A 14706-nucleotide genomic window follows, 5' to 3' on the forward strand; every position below is an offset into this window, starting at 1 on the left:
CGTGTACAGGCTGGAGAGCAGCAGAGCCTGGCAGGAGTGTGTGGTGTGGAGGCGTCACACGCTGCTCCGAACATCCCCTGCCAACGGCTCCTTGCTGACCACAGGGCTATTGTACAGCCTCCCAGCTACAGACAGCAAATGCAAACCAAACCATCTCCCTTTCTGGTGGAAAAGACATCTTTGGAGGCAGACTGCAGGTTTCCCTGTTTGTTCTGACTGGGTGAACTATGGAATCTGCTCCCAACACGGGTTCATGCTCAGTGGGAGGTGACTTTGCTCAGTCCATCCATGCTGGGGTCCAGCACAAGCAAAGGATCTCACCACATCAGGCTGGTGCAGTTTGTTTTTCCTTCCAGCATGACAGTGTGAGGTTACTTGAGGCTCCCTGAGAGCTGGGAATATGAAAGCTCAGCTTCCTTTACATTAGAGAAGAGCAGGAAATTTAAAGGAGTGACTGTCCCCAAGGAATGTTAATCCTGTCCTTGCAGTTTAAGGTGATGTAGGATTTTCAACACTCAATTCCCACTTTGTCTTCTACGAAGAAGTTTCACTTCAGAGCATAGACACAGGGGAAAAAAAAAAGGGGTACTGATTACAGGGACAAGCAAAGGAGCCCAAAGACATTCCCTGTCCTCTCAAGGGAAGTTTGCATGGACACAAGAGGTGCTGCTGTAGGGATCTAGTGTGTGTTTTAACCTCAGTGATCAATTATAACCAGTCAGGATTCAGCCCCACAGACAGTCTGCAAACACAGCACATGCAGAGCCAAAAGAGTAAGATACCACATGTACAATCATCTTTACAAGCATGTTTTTCTGCAATAAGGTTTTACTTTCTCTTTGGAAGAATAATGTACAAGCTTGTTGTTGTGTATTCATTACAATCCACACCAGGTACAATTTTCATTTAGGGAAATCAAATCCTTATTGAGAACACAGAAATGAAGATCAGCAAGACTGCAGGAGAACAGCAGTGGTCTGGAGTTTACCATACACTTATTTCAAATTCCAGTCTGAAATCTAACACTTCGTTGTAAAAGTCTGAGCACACTGCAGTTGCTTAAACTAATTTGTAAGAGCAGTCAATAACTTACCTACAAAGCTGTTTTATTAGACATTCCTCTACACTGCCCTGGGAAACACCTCAGTTACCCAATGCCCATGCAAGCATTTAATAAGTTCACTTTTGCATGGTAGACACTAATATTTCCCAAAATTACAGGTCATAGATCCTTTAGTCATTTCCCCTCCCATCTCCTTAAACTCCTCAAGTTTCCTGGATTCCGTAAAAACACTTCCCTTCCCAACACAGTTTGGTCACAAGAAGTTTTTCATTTCCCTACCTGTATCGTGGTGTTCCCACCTTCCAGCAAGGCAATGGCTAACAGGATGCTCTCATGGAAGACTCTGTCACTGGTGGCATTCATGATGAGATCTATGACCAGGTTGGATGCACCTTCTTTGTCCAGATGACACTGGACATCTGCCAAACTCATCTCCCCTCGGCTCATTGAACTCGATCCGGAGCTTCCTCCTATAAAGGTGATCATGAGAAACAGGCTGAGATTGACCCCACGCCGATGGCACCTCTTCAAGGCCAGGTTGGACAGGGCTTGGAACAACTTGGGTCTAGTGGAAGGTGTCCCTGCCATGGCAGGGGGTTGGAACGAGATGGGCGTTAAGGCCTCTTCCAACCCAGACCAGTCTGGGATTCTGTGACTATTGATTTTTTGGCAATGGTCTCAAATTAAATAAACTGCACTTTATAACTGACTTCAAACAGAATTTTCCCTCATCCTACCTCCCAGTCTCTCTGGAATACCATGAAATGGTTTTGTTCCAGATACGGTTAATAATCTGACATCCTTATAAGCACATTCCTCATATATTAATTAAATTGATCGGGATTTCTGAGTACATTTATTCAAAGCAACATCACAAACTTTAAGCCAACCCAAGGTAGTCTCTGGAAAGCATAAAAAGCTGTCTGCTTCATTTTGCTGCCTCAAAGGCAGTCATCCATGTGGACGGCTTCCTCGGTTTTGGGAGTTCATAGAGGAGGACAGTGAGGGGGGGGGAAAAATCCCTGTTTCATGTGTAAGGTGCTGATTTGGGGGCAGACACAGCCACAGACCACGGGGCAGGGCAGAGCACAGGCCCCACGAGGAGCAGGAGCAGGTCCTACCTCCCGCCCCGGCCTTGCCGGTGCCGCCAGCGGACAAGGGCCCGTTGCCGAAGGTGGTCAGGCTCTCCCGCCGTCCCGCAGGCCGCACGTTGCCATAGTAACGGTTGACCAACACTTGCCTGAGCGCCTCACCCTTGATTAAAGAGGAGAATGAAATCATGATGTGAGCTTCAGGAACAAACAAACCACTGCTGTTATTGTTTGCCTTCTTGTGGTGAAGGGGGGGGAACCGAAACCCTGGAGATTGGGAAAAATCCACCAAGTAACTCCCGCTGTGCTCGGGCAGGCGGGGACACCGGGGGGTCTCATGGGGCTCAAGTAAGATTATGGGTTCCCAGCACAGGGACAGCTCCAGGTCAGGTTTTGTGTAGAGCTCTCTAGACAGATTTTGTTCTCAAAGAGGTTGTTTTTTTTTTTTTAAATTAAGTTCTACTGTCTTGGTCTTAAATGTAAAAAAGTTGCATCTGTACAGCACCAACACAAAATTAAGAGGCGGATCAGCGCAAGAGGAACATTAGAAATGATGCTGTGGGGAGCAATCCCATCTTCCCACACCTATCCCATTTTGCCATTTCACCAGCTTTACAGGGATGTGCTCCTTTCTCCCTCCATCAGCAGCTGCTGAGCGGAAACCTGAGCGATCCCGCTGAATCCCAGCCCTTTGTTCCCTGCTGGCAGCTGCCCCAGCCGCCGCTCACGCCAGCAGTCAGCATCCAAGCACATGAGCCCTGGACTCCACAGGGCACCAGTCCTCAGATAACCCCAAAGCCCGGGAGCGCCCGGAACGTCCCCCCAGCATGAGCCGCTGCGTCAGCCCAGAGCAAACCACCTCCCAGGGCAAACAACCCTGCACTGCTCCCACTCCAGGCCTTATAGGAATTCCCAGGAATTCGGGGAACTGGACAAAGCAACCAGCAGCACACAAACACCACACCGGGATTAACCTGTTTTTATAAGGTCTTTGTGCACAAAGGAAAACTGGGGATTACTGTAACCGGGAGCTACTGCTGATGGCAGCGTGGTCACAGCAGCACCACCCTGGACAGTGCTTGAGAGGGGAGGGAGGGGCTTTTCTGGGGATTCAATACATAAATAATAATTAAAAAAAAAAATCTAGCCAAGAATAATTTCATATTAAAAATATGTCAGGAAGAACTAAAGTATCTTATCTTTATCTCCACTTGCAAAACACACGCTCATCACTGATTTTCAACTGTATTTCAAATGAAATTAGTTGTCTGACTACAGAGTCAAGATGTCATTTAATATATTAGCTGACATAAAAATGAAGTCTTACTTTTTAAACTTTCACAAAAGGCCCTTAAAACACAAATAAGTAAATGGAGCAACATAAATGTGCATTAATGGGCTCATACAGAACTCCAGCACTGCTGCAGTCACGCTGCTTTGATGTAAAGCTGGCACTCACGAAGGTAACTTCAGGAAATCCTTAAACCACCCCCTCAAAAAAAAGAAAAAGACAAAAACCTGTCTGGAAATCAAGTTCTTTACCAAATTTCAGGTATCACTTCCAAAGGGAGAAGCCCGACATGTGCCTGGAGCTGGTGAGGGATCACTGCCCTCTCTGCAGGGCTGGGGCTCAAACTGGGGCTCCCACCACCTGCTCCTTGTCACCACAATTCAGCACCTTAAAAATTGTTCCTATGGATTATTAGCGTGAAAGCTGCAGCATGGGAGCTGCATTTTATGGGATCAGATGGGGAGGGAGCAAGTGCCAGGGAGACAGGTTGTAAAATAAACACGAGGACAGCATTCCAATCAGCTGCTTCCAAAAGTCCCAAAAAAACAGAAAAAAAAGGAAAATTCCTTCCTGTACTGTGGAAGCAACAGTACAAGGAGATGAGCACTCTTCCAAGGGGCATACGCTTCCCATCACCGCTTGGGCCAAAGAGTGAACATGTAGGAGAGGCAAGAGACAGCTCAGGAGCTCCAGCAAATTCCTACCCTGGAGGAGCGCCTGTGACTGACAGTGACATTCGAGTGTTGGGTACACGATGTAGAGCTTTATCCATCCCCCTGCTCCCAGTCTGGCAGGTAAGGAAGGCAACATGACAGAACAAGGCCAAGCCAGACAAAAAAAACCCCTGAACTACACCTTCCCTCTACACATGTCCCGATTAGAAAGGAAACTTGATACCCACATGAGCCCTACGAAAAAATGAAGTTACAAGGGAGTTCTCACATTACCTTTTCCCTCTGCTGTTGAACTAATTGTCAGTCATCATATCAACTGGCATTTAAACCAGTCATTTTTACTACTTACTACAGAGATAACACACATCCATCCACAAGAATGGCTGCTCACTGAACTCCACCTCCTCCTGAATTCAGGGGGGTAACTAAGCTCCTGGAGTTGTGTCCAGATTTTCCTTCTGGCCCATTGTGGAGCAGAAGGTGACTTCTATTCCATGATCAAAATAGTTGGGGTGAGTGGAGACACCTGACCAAGAGGACCTCTGGTGCCTGCAGGAGTTGTGTATCCAAAACAAGACAAAAATCACTGGAAAATACAGGTAGGAATAGGTGTCAAGCAGTTGCTTCTAGTCTGAGAATGTGCTCATCCATAGGTTTGGAGGGCTGGCAATACACAGTCACCAGCATCTCAAATTCTATCTGGGAAAAAAAGCTTTGCTTCCTACAGATTTATGCAAACCCACCATGTTAGCTAATGAAATATCAGTATATGATCAAAGTAGAGGGGAGAAGAAAAAAAAATCAGTGGTATTTAAGAAATGTTCCAATTAATTCAGCTGCAATGCTTGGCTCCAGAACAGTTCTTTAACCATCCTGTCAGTGCTGTGCACCACTTTGATGCGGGCAACGTGCAAACAAATATCAGATGTTTGGCAATAATCAGAAAAATCAAATATGGTACCTCGAAAAAACCCGACAACATCCAGTTTCATCTGTGTTCACCATCAGGTAAACTAAGTCATATACAAACATTACTGTGCATGTATCAGTAATGGAGATGCAACACACAACTCTAAGTGATATCAGAAACCTGATTAAAACAGAGACTCTTGGATAATATTTAAAAGTGAAGCAGTTATAAGTTGTTGTTGTTGTTCTGTTCCCAGCTACAAGAGCAGAAGAAATGGAAGAAAGGCATTAATGACATGGATTTTGCAACATGGGTTAAAAAGAGGTGGTGTGGCCAAAGCAGCCAACTACACAAGCACTGATAATGTCACTTCATAACTGAGTTATCACCACCAAAGGGGAGAGTTTTGACAGTGTGAATGGACTGGACCAGGATCTGAGGTTTAACTGGAGTTGCCCCTTCCATGTAACACAAGGGGCACCAGCACCCCCTTCATAAACACAGTTCATCATTTCAGGTTTTCCAAGAGCAGTTAACACACAAGTTTCTTACATAACTTGGGCTTCACTGTTTAAAAGGAAAAGGTTGAGGATTAGTTCTGAACGTGCTTGACTGCTGTACATACCCTTCTATGATCCTCCAGTTGCCTCTGTGGTAGAGTTTGATCAAGCTCCTGCTGTGCGTGCAGAAATTTCATTTTAAAGCAGAAAAACACTCAAGAGACACCAACATCTTGGCACTCAGGGGGAATACTAAGGGAAGTCACAGTTGAATGCAAGGGGGGAGATGAAGAAGATGGACTGACAAGCTCTCAAAACAGGACATCTGCCCTCAGTTGGCCCTGGCAGCACTTGTCCCCTCAGACACCTTATCACCCCGCAGCCCACCACAGCATGCACATGTGCCAACATTCCCCTGGAGTCAGAGGGAACACAGGGTCTGTCTCGTTGTACAGTCACCAGTAACACACACAAGTCCCCGGGAGCTCAGCCCACACATGCCCATGCACAGACACACAGGTACACCCCACCCCAATGGACACACACCTCTGGGGACGGGAGTGACTTCAACACATCTCCCTGTGGTCAGTGAAGCTCGTTTGAGACTGTGGAGGGCCCCTGGAAAAACCTGGGGGGTTCCCTTCCAACACCAGGGCCTTCAGGGGGTGTCACTGAACAGAGTCCCTCGGCACGTGCCTGTTTCCAAATCAAATCTCTCTTGCTTCAGATATTAATTTTAAGAAATGGAACTTGCAGTTTGCAAACCTGAAGCACATGAAGTTTTTGTTGCTTTAAAGCATCTGAAAATGTGTAGAACAACTGCTCTCTCCAGGGACCCATCTTAAACCAGGAGCCATCTCCAAAATATCTCAAAGGCCTTCGATGACCACTCAGAGTTTTGGTTTACATTTAAACACTATTCCACAAAAATTACAGATACAAAAGTCTGAACCACCACAAACATTTTTTTCCTTCATGATCTCAAAATATATTTACAACCTTCCTGTCTATATAGCTCACAGAATCAACACTGTCCTCGATTAAGATTTTCACGTTGTTTCACTTGAATTTGCACTAATTTGGCACTCAGTTGTACGATTTACCAATGCCATCTCTGGATGTGTCATTAATTTCCAAAGAATTTGAGATTTCATAAATTTTCAAGTCTTTATTTTGAAAAATAATCTGTTTTATGCAAACTGATACCGGGGTATCTCACAAAGGACATGCTCCCACACATCCAATTCCCCCAGAGCCAGGGACCCTGAAGATGTGAAGTGACCATGAGCTGCTCCACTGGGGCATTTTAAATGGGACACCAGTTGCTCTGGGGTTATGAAGCTTCCACTAATAACTTCTGACACCTCCATTTCCTTTACGTTTTTAAGTATGTTAGAAAAAGGGAAAACCAAATTCAGCATTAGGAGCAAGAGAAACAAGATCTCATTTTGCCAATGCAGGGAAATTTGAGAGGAGTCTTCTCACGGTGTCTCCCTTGGAGCATAAGGGAAATGGCTGAAAGGAACAAAGATTTGGGACTAATTTACATGGGTTTTTTATATTTCCAGACTACCACGCTGAGGTTGTACTGGATTAAGCCACTTGAACAAATCTACTTATTTCCACTGTCTAACACCACGCAGCAACACACATTTCACAGGGTTTTCACCAACAAGACACTCCACTAGGACTACTTAAACACCAATATTTGTGTGTTGTACAAATATAGGTGGTGACACACCTCTACAGGGCTCTCCGTTTCGGGAGGTTGCGGCAGCTAGTTGAAAGTAAAATGCAGAAAAATTAGTCATTCTCCCAGAATCTTCCATCCCAACAGCAATCCAGCGGTCAACAGAGAGGGGAAGGGAGCTGGCAAAGCACTTGACTTCAGCTGAATCATCACAAATGAGTTATAGCCATAATTACTGTTTACACCCTCCCACCCTGCTCCTAAAAGGGCCACATCTGGAAAATTTCGCAGGTATCCTTTGAACATCCCAACCTGCTTTGCATGAACTCCGAGGCACAAGCAAAAAGCTTTAGTTGCAGGTGCCCACAGCACTTTTGGGGACCACACACCTGGGATCTGTGACTTGAAGGAAGCACATCCATCCCAAGGGGGGGAGGAGGAAGCCAGGGCTGCATGTCACAAAAGCAGCAGCCTTATAATTTTAGTTTAAAAAAATTGTTTTCAGTGGATTCTCATCTATAAACATATTTTCCTTGAGATAAAAGATATATGATGCAGAACCAAACAGGAGCAATGAAATAAGGGCCTGTATGGTGACAGCTTTTCAAATTTAAAATGCTGATCATCACACTGAAACAGATGAAGACAAGCAACTTTTATCTAGTCGAGCGTAGACACACAACAGAGACCTGAACATTCAAATGCAGCTGCCTATGGAACCGTGGGGCAACTGAGTTAACTCCTTAGAGCAGACACTCAGAAATCAGATGCTGATGATACAAACACCAAACTGAGTCAGGCCCTCGCTGGCTGTGTCTGCCCAGAGGCCACAGGACAGACAGACAAATGTCCACGGGCTGGGAGAGCACTGTGGAGCTTAACCCAAAACCTGCTGGGGAATGCTCCAAGGGAGAGGGAGGCCACCAGATCCAGAGAGATTCCACTTCCCAGGAAAGAGCCAGAGGAGCGAGTGTTTCCCCTGCAGTGCTCCTTGGCCAGGAAAGACCCTTTTCCATTCTCCTCCTAACAGACTTTCCTCCTGGCAGCTCCCATGGCCTCTGGTCGGTGCTTCCTTGCATTGTCACTGCTCCTGGAACCTTCTCAAGCGTGCAAACCACTCCTCTCCTGCTCCAATGGAAGCAGGGAGTATTTAAGCCAGAGGCCCAAGAGAGAACAGGAAGAGCCTCATTTATGCAGAGGAACACACCGTTCCTGCCCTGCTCCCAGGCTGGACACCGGGAACGCCGTCCGGGTCATTAGGGAGTCCAGGCACATTGTTCTGCCTGCACACACCGTCTGCACAACCTGCTCCAGAGCAAGGGAAAATTCCTCCCTTCTCAAGGAGCCAACAGCAGCAAGGAAATTGGGCCTGTTCCACTGCAGGGGAAATGAGGTCCCTTCCTGCCAGGGAAGGGGATGCTGAAGTTGGCAGATCAAGTGGACATGACTGCCACAGGATAACATGCCTGGACTGGGGATCCAAACACAGGTTTCCCTTCTGGGCACTGGAACAGGTTGCCCAGAGAAGCTGTGGATTCTCCATCTCTGGAAATGTCCAAGGCCAGACTGGATGGGGCTTGGAGCAACCTGGGCTAGTGGAAGGTGTCCCTGCCCATGGTAGCGAGGTGGAACAAGATGAGCTTTAAGGTCCCTTCCAATCCAAATCATTCTGGGATTCCTGGGGTTACACTATGACCCCATTTTAACCAAACATGTGTGTAACATTTTGCAGTTGAAAGGCAGCACAGATGAAGAATCATCATGAAATTAGTTTCATCTTTCCCAACTTAACTGGAGAAGGAAAAATTATGAATTGCAGTTCACAAATTCCTGTGCCTTCCCTCTGTGGTACAGAGGGCACGTAAGAGCCAGTCCCATCCACCCACCAGGGAGGAAAAGCCACTGCCCTGGGCAATGCCCAGATGGATCACTCCAAAGCAGCACAGCCCTCAGCAAACTTCCAGTAAGAATATAAACTCCAAATACTGAAATTTCAATTCTTTGAGTCAAAATGGTTTCAAATAGCAAAGAATTATTGACCTTGTGCTTTACAAGAAGGATTGAACAGGTTGGGTCAGAAGCCTGAGGCAGTAATTTTGCAAGATTTCTCCATATACTTCAGCTCTCCAACCAGAAGAAAGTGATGGTCTGAGAGGCAGGTTTGTGCAATACTAAACAACACCAGGTGAGTACCATGGACACTGTGGTCAGCTTTTAAACTGGAACACAGTGGGTGGCCAGGTCAGAGTACAACATCTGTGCTTTTTATTAGCAGTAGGGAAAGGTCCTTTCAACTTGCTCTGCAAAACCCTCTCTTCCTTAGAAGCTTCCGCTCCCACAAGGCTGACCAATAAACCACTCATCATCAGCCAGAGCAGAAGTACAGCCTCTGACCTGCTGGTGACCCAAATGCTTCCAGCACCCATTTCCCCAACACAGGCCATGTGTGCTTCCCAGAACGGCCTTTATCTGACTCACCAGGGGATGTATGCCCTCAAAAACCATCCGAGCAAGGGACAGCTCCAGTGTGAATTCATGGCATCTCAAAGGATGAGGTGTGGATGAGCTTTCCATCCTTTTCTTTTAGGGCTTTGAGGAAGGTATAAAAATTTTCATTTGCTTTCAAAGTAACAATCAAGGTTAAAGTTATCTGTCTTGGACAGAAAACTGAAATAACTACCACTGTGGATAAAGAGTGGAAATGGTTTGAGGAAAAGCAGTAAGATTTTCATTCAGGTTTGAAGCCTAGGGATTGCTTTTCTCTCTATTTTTTTTAAACTCAGCTCTGTAGTAGACATCCAGACCACCAAGCAAAAGGCTTGAAATGCAATTAACCCCAAGCACTTTGAGAAAGCTTAGTCAAACTCAACTGATTTGGCTCTGTGATGAAGCAATGGTGAGGAGGGAGATGCCCTGAGCTGTGCAGGAAGTCGGGTTCAATCACTGACAGGTTCCGTCTGGTCTCAAAATCTGTGAATTCAAGAAGTGACCCAACCCCATGTGTATGGTATGTCATTATTGGGGTGTTAGAAGAAGAGATTTGGCAGAGAGGAGGAAATAAAAATGACAACCATAGAGTCAGCCAAATATCGCCCTAAGCTTTAGATAGCCAGCTTGTACGTCCAGATGCAAGGAACTAGAGTGGAGATCTCAGATGTATGTTATTCTGAAACCTCTGCCTTGGTTCCTGCATTGCTATCTCCAGTATCAGCTGGAGTTCCAGTGGGAATGGCTGTTCAGAATGAGTCCTGCAAGTCCCTTTCCACTTTTTCCTCCCTTTTCTGAATTTCTCCCCTTTTCTCTTTGAAGCACAGTCAGTACAGCTCTTCCTTGAAGGACACACAGCAAAAGCATCACCTCATCTGATGACAACAGATCAGAGCACAAATTATGCTGCTGTCCTCCATAACCCTTCAAAAACACCACAAAACTCTGTGTAGCTTCCTTGCCAAGTCTCCTTTGTCAGGTCAACACTGTTACCTTGTGGAACTGAGGAAAAATTTGGACAGGAAATTTCTAGCCCCTGCAGATGATCTGTAGGTGTTTGTCAAACAAGTATTTGACTTGCTACGGAGAAGGTTCAGGGCAGAGGGGAATAACTGGGAACCAGGAGTACTGAACTGCTTTGACAAACTTCCCACGTCACATCTCCCCCTGCACAGACCTGAGCCAGTGCTGCACAAATTAAGCAGCAGCAGATGTGGAGCAGCACCTTGTCCTAGCACAGGTCTCTCAGAAGGCATGTGGGATTTCTGGGGGGCACAAGCAGCACCCCCCAGCTCCCTCCAGCACCCACCTGCTCCCAGTCCTGGCACACCCAGACTGGAGATGTGTCTGAACATCCTCCCCACTTATCTCAGGAAACTTGCAGAGACTTTGTGCACTGCCAGACAATGAGGTGGGAAATTTGGCATAAGGGCTGTCAGTGCCTGCACTCAAAGGTCACTGGGATCTGCCTACAGGAATGCCTTCCCTCATTTTCCACAGTTTTCAGTGGAGAAAGCACGTTTTACTTGGGCTGGGGCGTTCCAGGAGCCAGAGACCTCAGTCTCTGCCCTTCAGTGTGAGTGCAACCACTTCCTCCTCTCTAAATCCTCAGTCTTGCAGGACTTCTACAGTAACTAAACCTTCACAACACATTTTATAGCAGCAGTTTTAATTAACCAGTAAGATGGCATAACTATTATTGGGTTTTTTGATGACAAATAACTACAAGCAATGTTCCAGTCTCCTTTTCCAAAGAGCTCACCAATTCCAGTTCGTGCAATAAAAACGGTCCAAAGACTGCAGGATTTCTCAAGGGAAAAAAAATATAAGGCAGCCCACAAAAATTTATGAGAGCCTGCATTTCCTCTGCTCGAGACATAACAAGTGAAGCACTGTCTAAGTGCAAAATACACAAGAGAAATGACGGGAGTGAGCTCTCGACAAGGAAAATAATTCCTAAGTGCAGCTCTCCAGCTCTGAAGAGGTTAATGCATTTCCCAATTCCAATCAAAAATGCATAAAATGGCACCAATTTTGCACCTTATTCAGCCACTGGAGTTCTGTTTTATCATTGATTAAGAGCACTGTTAAGGTTAATTCAGGCAACCCCTTTGAACCAGTATTTTCAGTTCCCTTTTCACCTACTTGAAACCTCAAGACCAAAGTGAAAAGGTGAAAAAAACACAAACCTAAACTGTATTGAGTGGAACTGCAGGTGTATATTGCTGGATAAAGCTGCATCAAAAGTGTCATTACTGAATAAAAACAGGTAAACCCCCAACATAATCCTAAAAAAAAAAAAAAACTAATTACATGGGAAACTCCGTGTGCTTATAGAGTTTTGCCAGATTTGGCTGTTTTGGTGGTTGCCGGCCCCTGCCCCATCCCTGAGGGGTGGGGGGGAAGCAGCAGAGCACCCCTTTTTCACCCTGAAAGACGAAACAGAGCTGCAGTGGGGTGGGATCAGCACCGGGGAGCAGGAGCAGCCCCCGGGCTCGGCCGCTACCGGCCCGGGCAGCGCTCCAGGGCCGCGGTGCCCGTAAACATCCCCAGCGCCTTTATTGGCAATCGCCGCTGAAGGTCACACATCAGCAGCGGGCCCAAATTCCAGGAAAAAAACCCTCTTCTTATGTAACTGCCGCCTGAATGTTGGCAGGTGCCCAGCGGAACAGCTCACTGCAATGTGGCTGGGAGGGGAGAAAGGAGAAGGGAAAAAAAAAAAAAAAAAGGGAGAGGCAAAGTAGGCCTGTGGAGGCAACATTTCGGCATCCTCGCGCGTTGCCACCTGCAGGTCAGCGCCGGAGCGCTCGGGCGGGGCAGCAACCAGGAAGAGCGGCGGTTAGCTCACGCAACCGGCTGCGTTTAGTACCAAGGGCTCGCGAACTGCACGGAACACTGGGCCACGTGTCCCCAGGGCACGGAGCTTTTGGGCCGAGAGGACGTTCGGAACGTATCCCATAACGCCTCAGCGGGGGAGGAGCCACTGCTGCAGAGCTGCCCTGGAGCCCAGGGAGCCATTGTGGGAGCCCTGGTGGGGAGCCCGTGGTGGAGGCCTCGTGGTGCGAGCCCGTGGTGGACGGCCCAGGGAGCCCGTGGTGGGACCCATGGTGGAGCCCATTGGTGAGCCCCGGGAGCCGTGGTGGAGCCTGTGGTGGAGCCCATGGTGGAGCCCATGGTGGAGCCCGTGGTGGAGCCTGTGGTGGAGCCCGTGGTGGAGCCCACTGGGGCAGCCCCGGTGGGAAACAGCAGGAAATCTGCATTTGCAATCACGCCTGGACCTTTCAGGAGGCTGAAGGTTGAATTAGAAGTAAATGAAGCTGTTGTGTCTAATCGCAAGCAGGGTTTAGTTATTCCCGGTGTAAGAAGATTCACACTCGAGGGCACTCGGGGAAAAATTTAACTCGGCCCTGAACCTCTTCCCTGCGACACCAGCACAGGAACAGCTCCACCAGGAACAGGATTACAGCAGTTCCAGCCCACTGAGGAGCCCATCAATACAGGCTCAGCCCGAGGGCTTTTAAGGACAACACACTGCCCTGCCCAGGGGGTTTCTACTTTATTATCTGACACCTGCACAGACCCAATGTCAAGCCCAGCTTACGGAGCTCTTCAGCTCCTGATGCCCACCTGATGCTCCAGGAGAGGCAGAGAAGAGCCCCAGTGCACCCCAAAAGCCAAGCTCTGAGCAGACAACCTGCCAAGATCAGGACAGAACCAACACGGTTTCCAGTTTCCCACAGTTTTGTTCTCTCTCAGAACAAACCATGCTTCTCATCCATCTCTTAGGATACCTTTTCTCCTCTTTATTTTAATACCAGCCTTACACAGCCCCTATCCCAAAGGTCTGCACACCTTGACAAGTTTACAGGAACCTGAATGTTTGAAAATACTGCAGGATGACTCTCGTTCTTGGTGAATCCTAATTTCTGACCCCAGAAGAAAACCTTTTACGTAAATCCTGCCACAGCAGTGGATGGTGCAGAGTTCAAAACCAAAACACATTAGGAGCTTAAAGATGCTCTTTCTGTATTTCTGCTGGACCAGTTCATGATCCTCAGATACAGCACATGGAACTGCAATACCCTTCCTCTTCCCCTGCACTCCACTCTTCCAGCACCCCAAAACCCCAGAGCTCAGCTCAGGTCACAGCATTCACCATCCTTCCTGCAGGGGATTTCCTCCCATCAGGGTGAATTCCAGCATTATTCACCCATTTCAAAGGGCACTCCCTTCTTCACTCACAGAAATGTTAAGGGGGGCTGGAACACCTATTTTCTATCATGACTTTCACTAACATCTCCTGGAATTTTTAATATCCTTTATTATTTGGACCCACTGCCCACTGGAATGACCTTGCAGTACACAACTAAGACAAATACCCTGCATAAACAACCACATAAGTACCATGAAATTATGTCATAAATAGTTACTTCAATAGAGTTTCCCCAAGGGAATAAGGAGAATTTCAACTGATCAAAACCATTAAGTTGTGCATAGTTTGATACAAAAGAAAGTTAATAATTTGACTAATAATGGAGATTTTTGTATCCTTTGCCCTAAATGTTTATATAATTTCCAGGGTTGACAAGGGGAAAAAAATAAAAACACAAAACCCCAGGATTTCTGAGAATTGCCAGTGGTTCAAACTCCAACTGAAACTCTTTCCCTGAGCAGTCAGTGCTCAGTGCTGATGGTTACACACACACCTGCTCCCTCCATGCACTTGCTCCATCAAGAAGCAATAAAATTCCTCCTTTGCAGCCTCCAGACCAAATCCTAAATTGCTCTGCACGCTCTGCCTGATTTATTGCAGGCAAATAGCCCATTACAGCCAGAAACCAAAGGGAAAAGTTTCATATTATGACTTAATTTGCAATTAAACAATTCAAGTTTCTCTCTGAAGTTTCTCCAAGCTAAAATTACATAGAGACATGTTATTTTGGGAAGCTGGAGCAGCACTTCATCCAAGGGGTCTGGCCTGATGGAAACATTTATGTGCC

General features: G+C 46.9%; 1 protein-coding gene across 13 annotated transcripts in view; it reads right to left on the reverse strand.

Moving 5' to 3' along the window:
- The window catches only part of ITPR1 (inositol 1,4,5-trisphosphate receptor type 1), a 163531-nt gene that overhangs the window by 53994 nt on the left and 94831 nt on the right, over positions 1-14706 (reverse strand). For 7 of the 13 annotated variants that reach the window (XM_029958393.1, XM_029958396.1, XM_029958399.1 and 4 more), the window contains 4 exons: positions 7271-7306; positions 5655-5705; positions 2185-2317; positions 1343-1533 (listed from right to left, as the gene is read on the reverse strand). In XM_029958393.1, coding sequence (XP_029814253.1) covers positions 1343-1533; positions 2185-2317; positions 5655-5705; positions 7271-7306 — 411 coding nt within the window. The remainder of the gene's footprint in view (positions 1-1342; positions 1534-2184; positions 2318-5654; positions 5706-7270; positions 7307-14706) is intronic. The other 6 variants (XM_029958404.1, XM_029958402.1, XM_029958394.1 and 3 more) reach the window with 2 other exon arrangements.

Source organism: Manacus vitellinus, unplaced genomic scaffold (assembly GCF_001715985.3).
Source record: "Manacus vitellinus isolate BGI_N305 unplaced genomic scaffold, ASM171598v3 scaffold_14_pilon, whole genome shotgun sequence".
Lineage (NCBI taxonomy): Eukaryota > Metazoa > Chordata > Aves > Passeriformes > Pipridae > Manacus > Manacus vitellinus.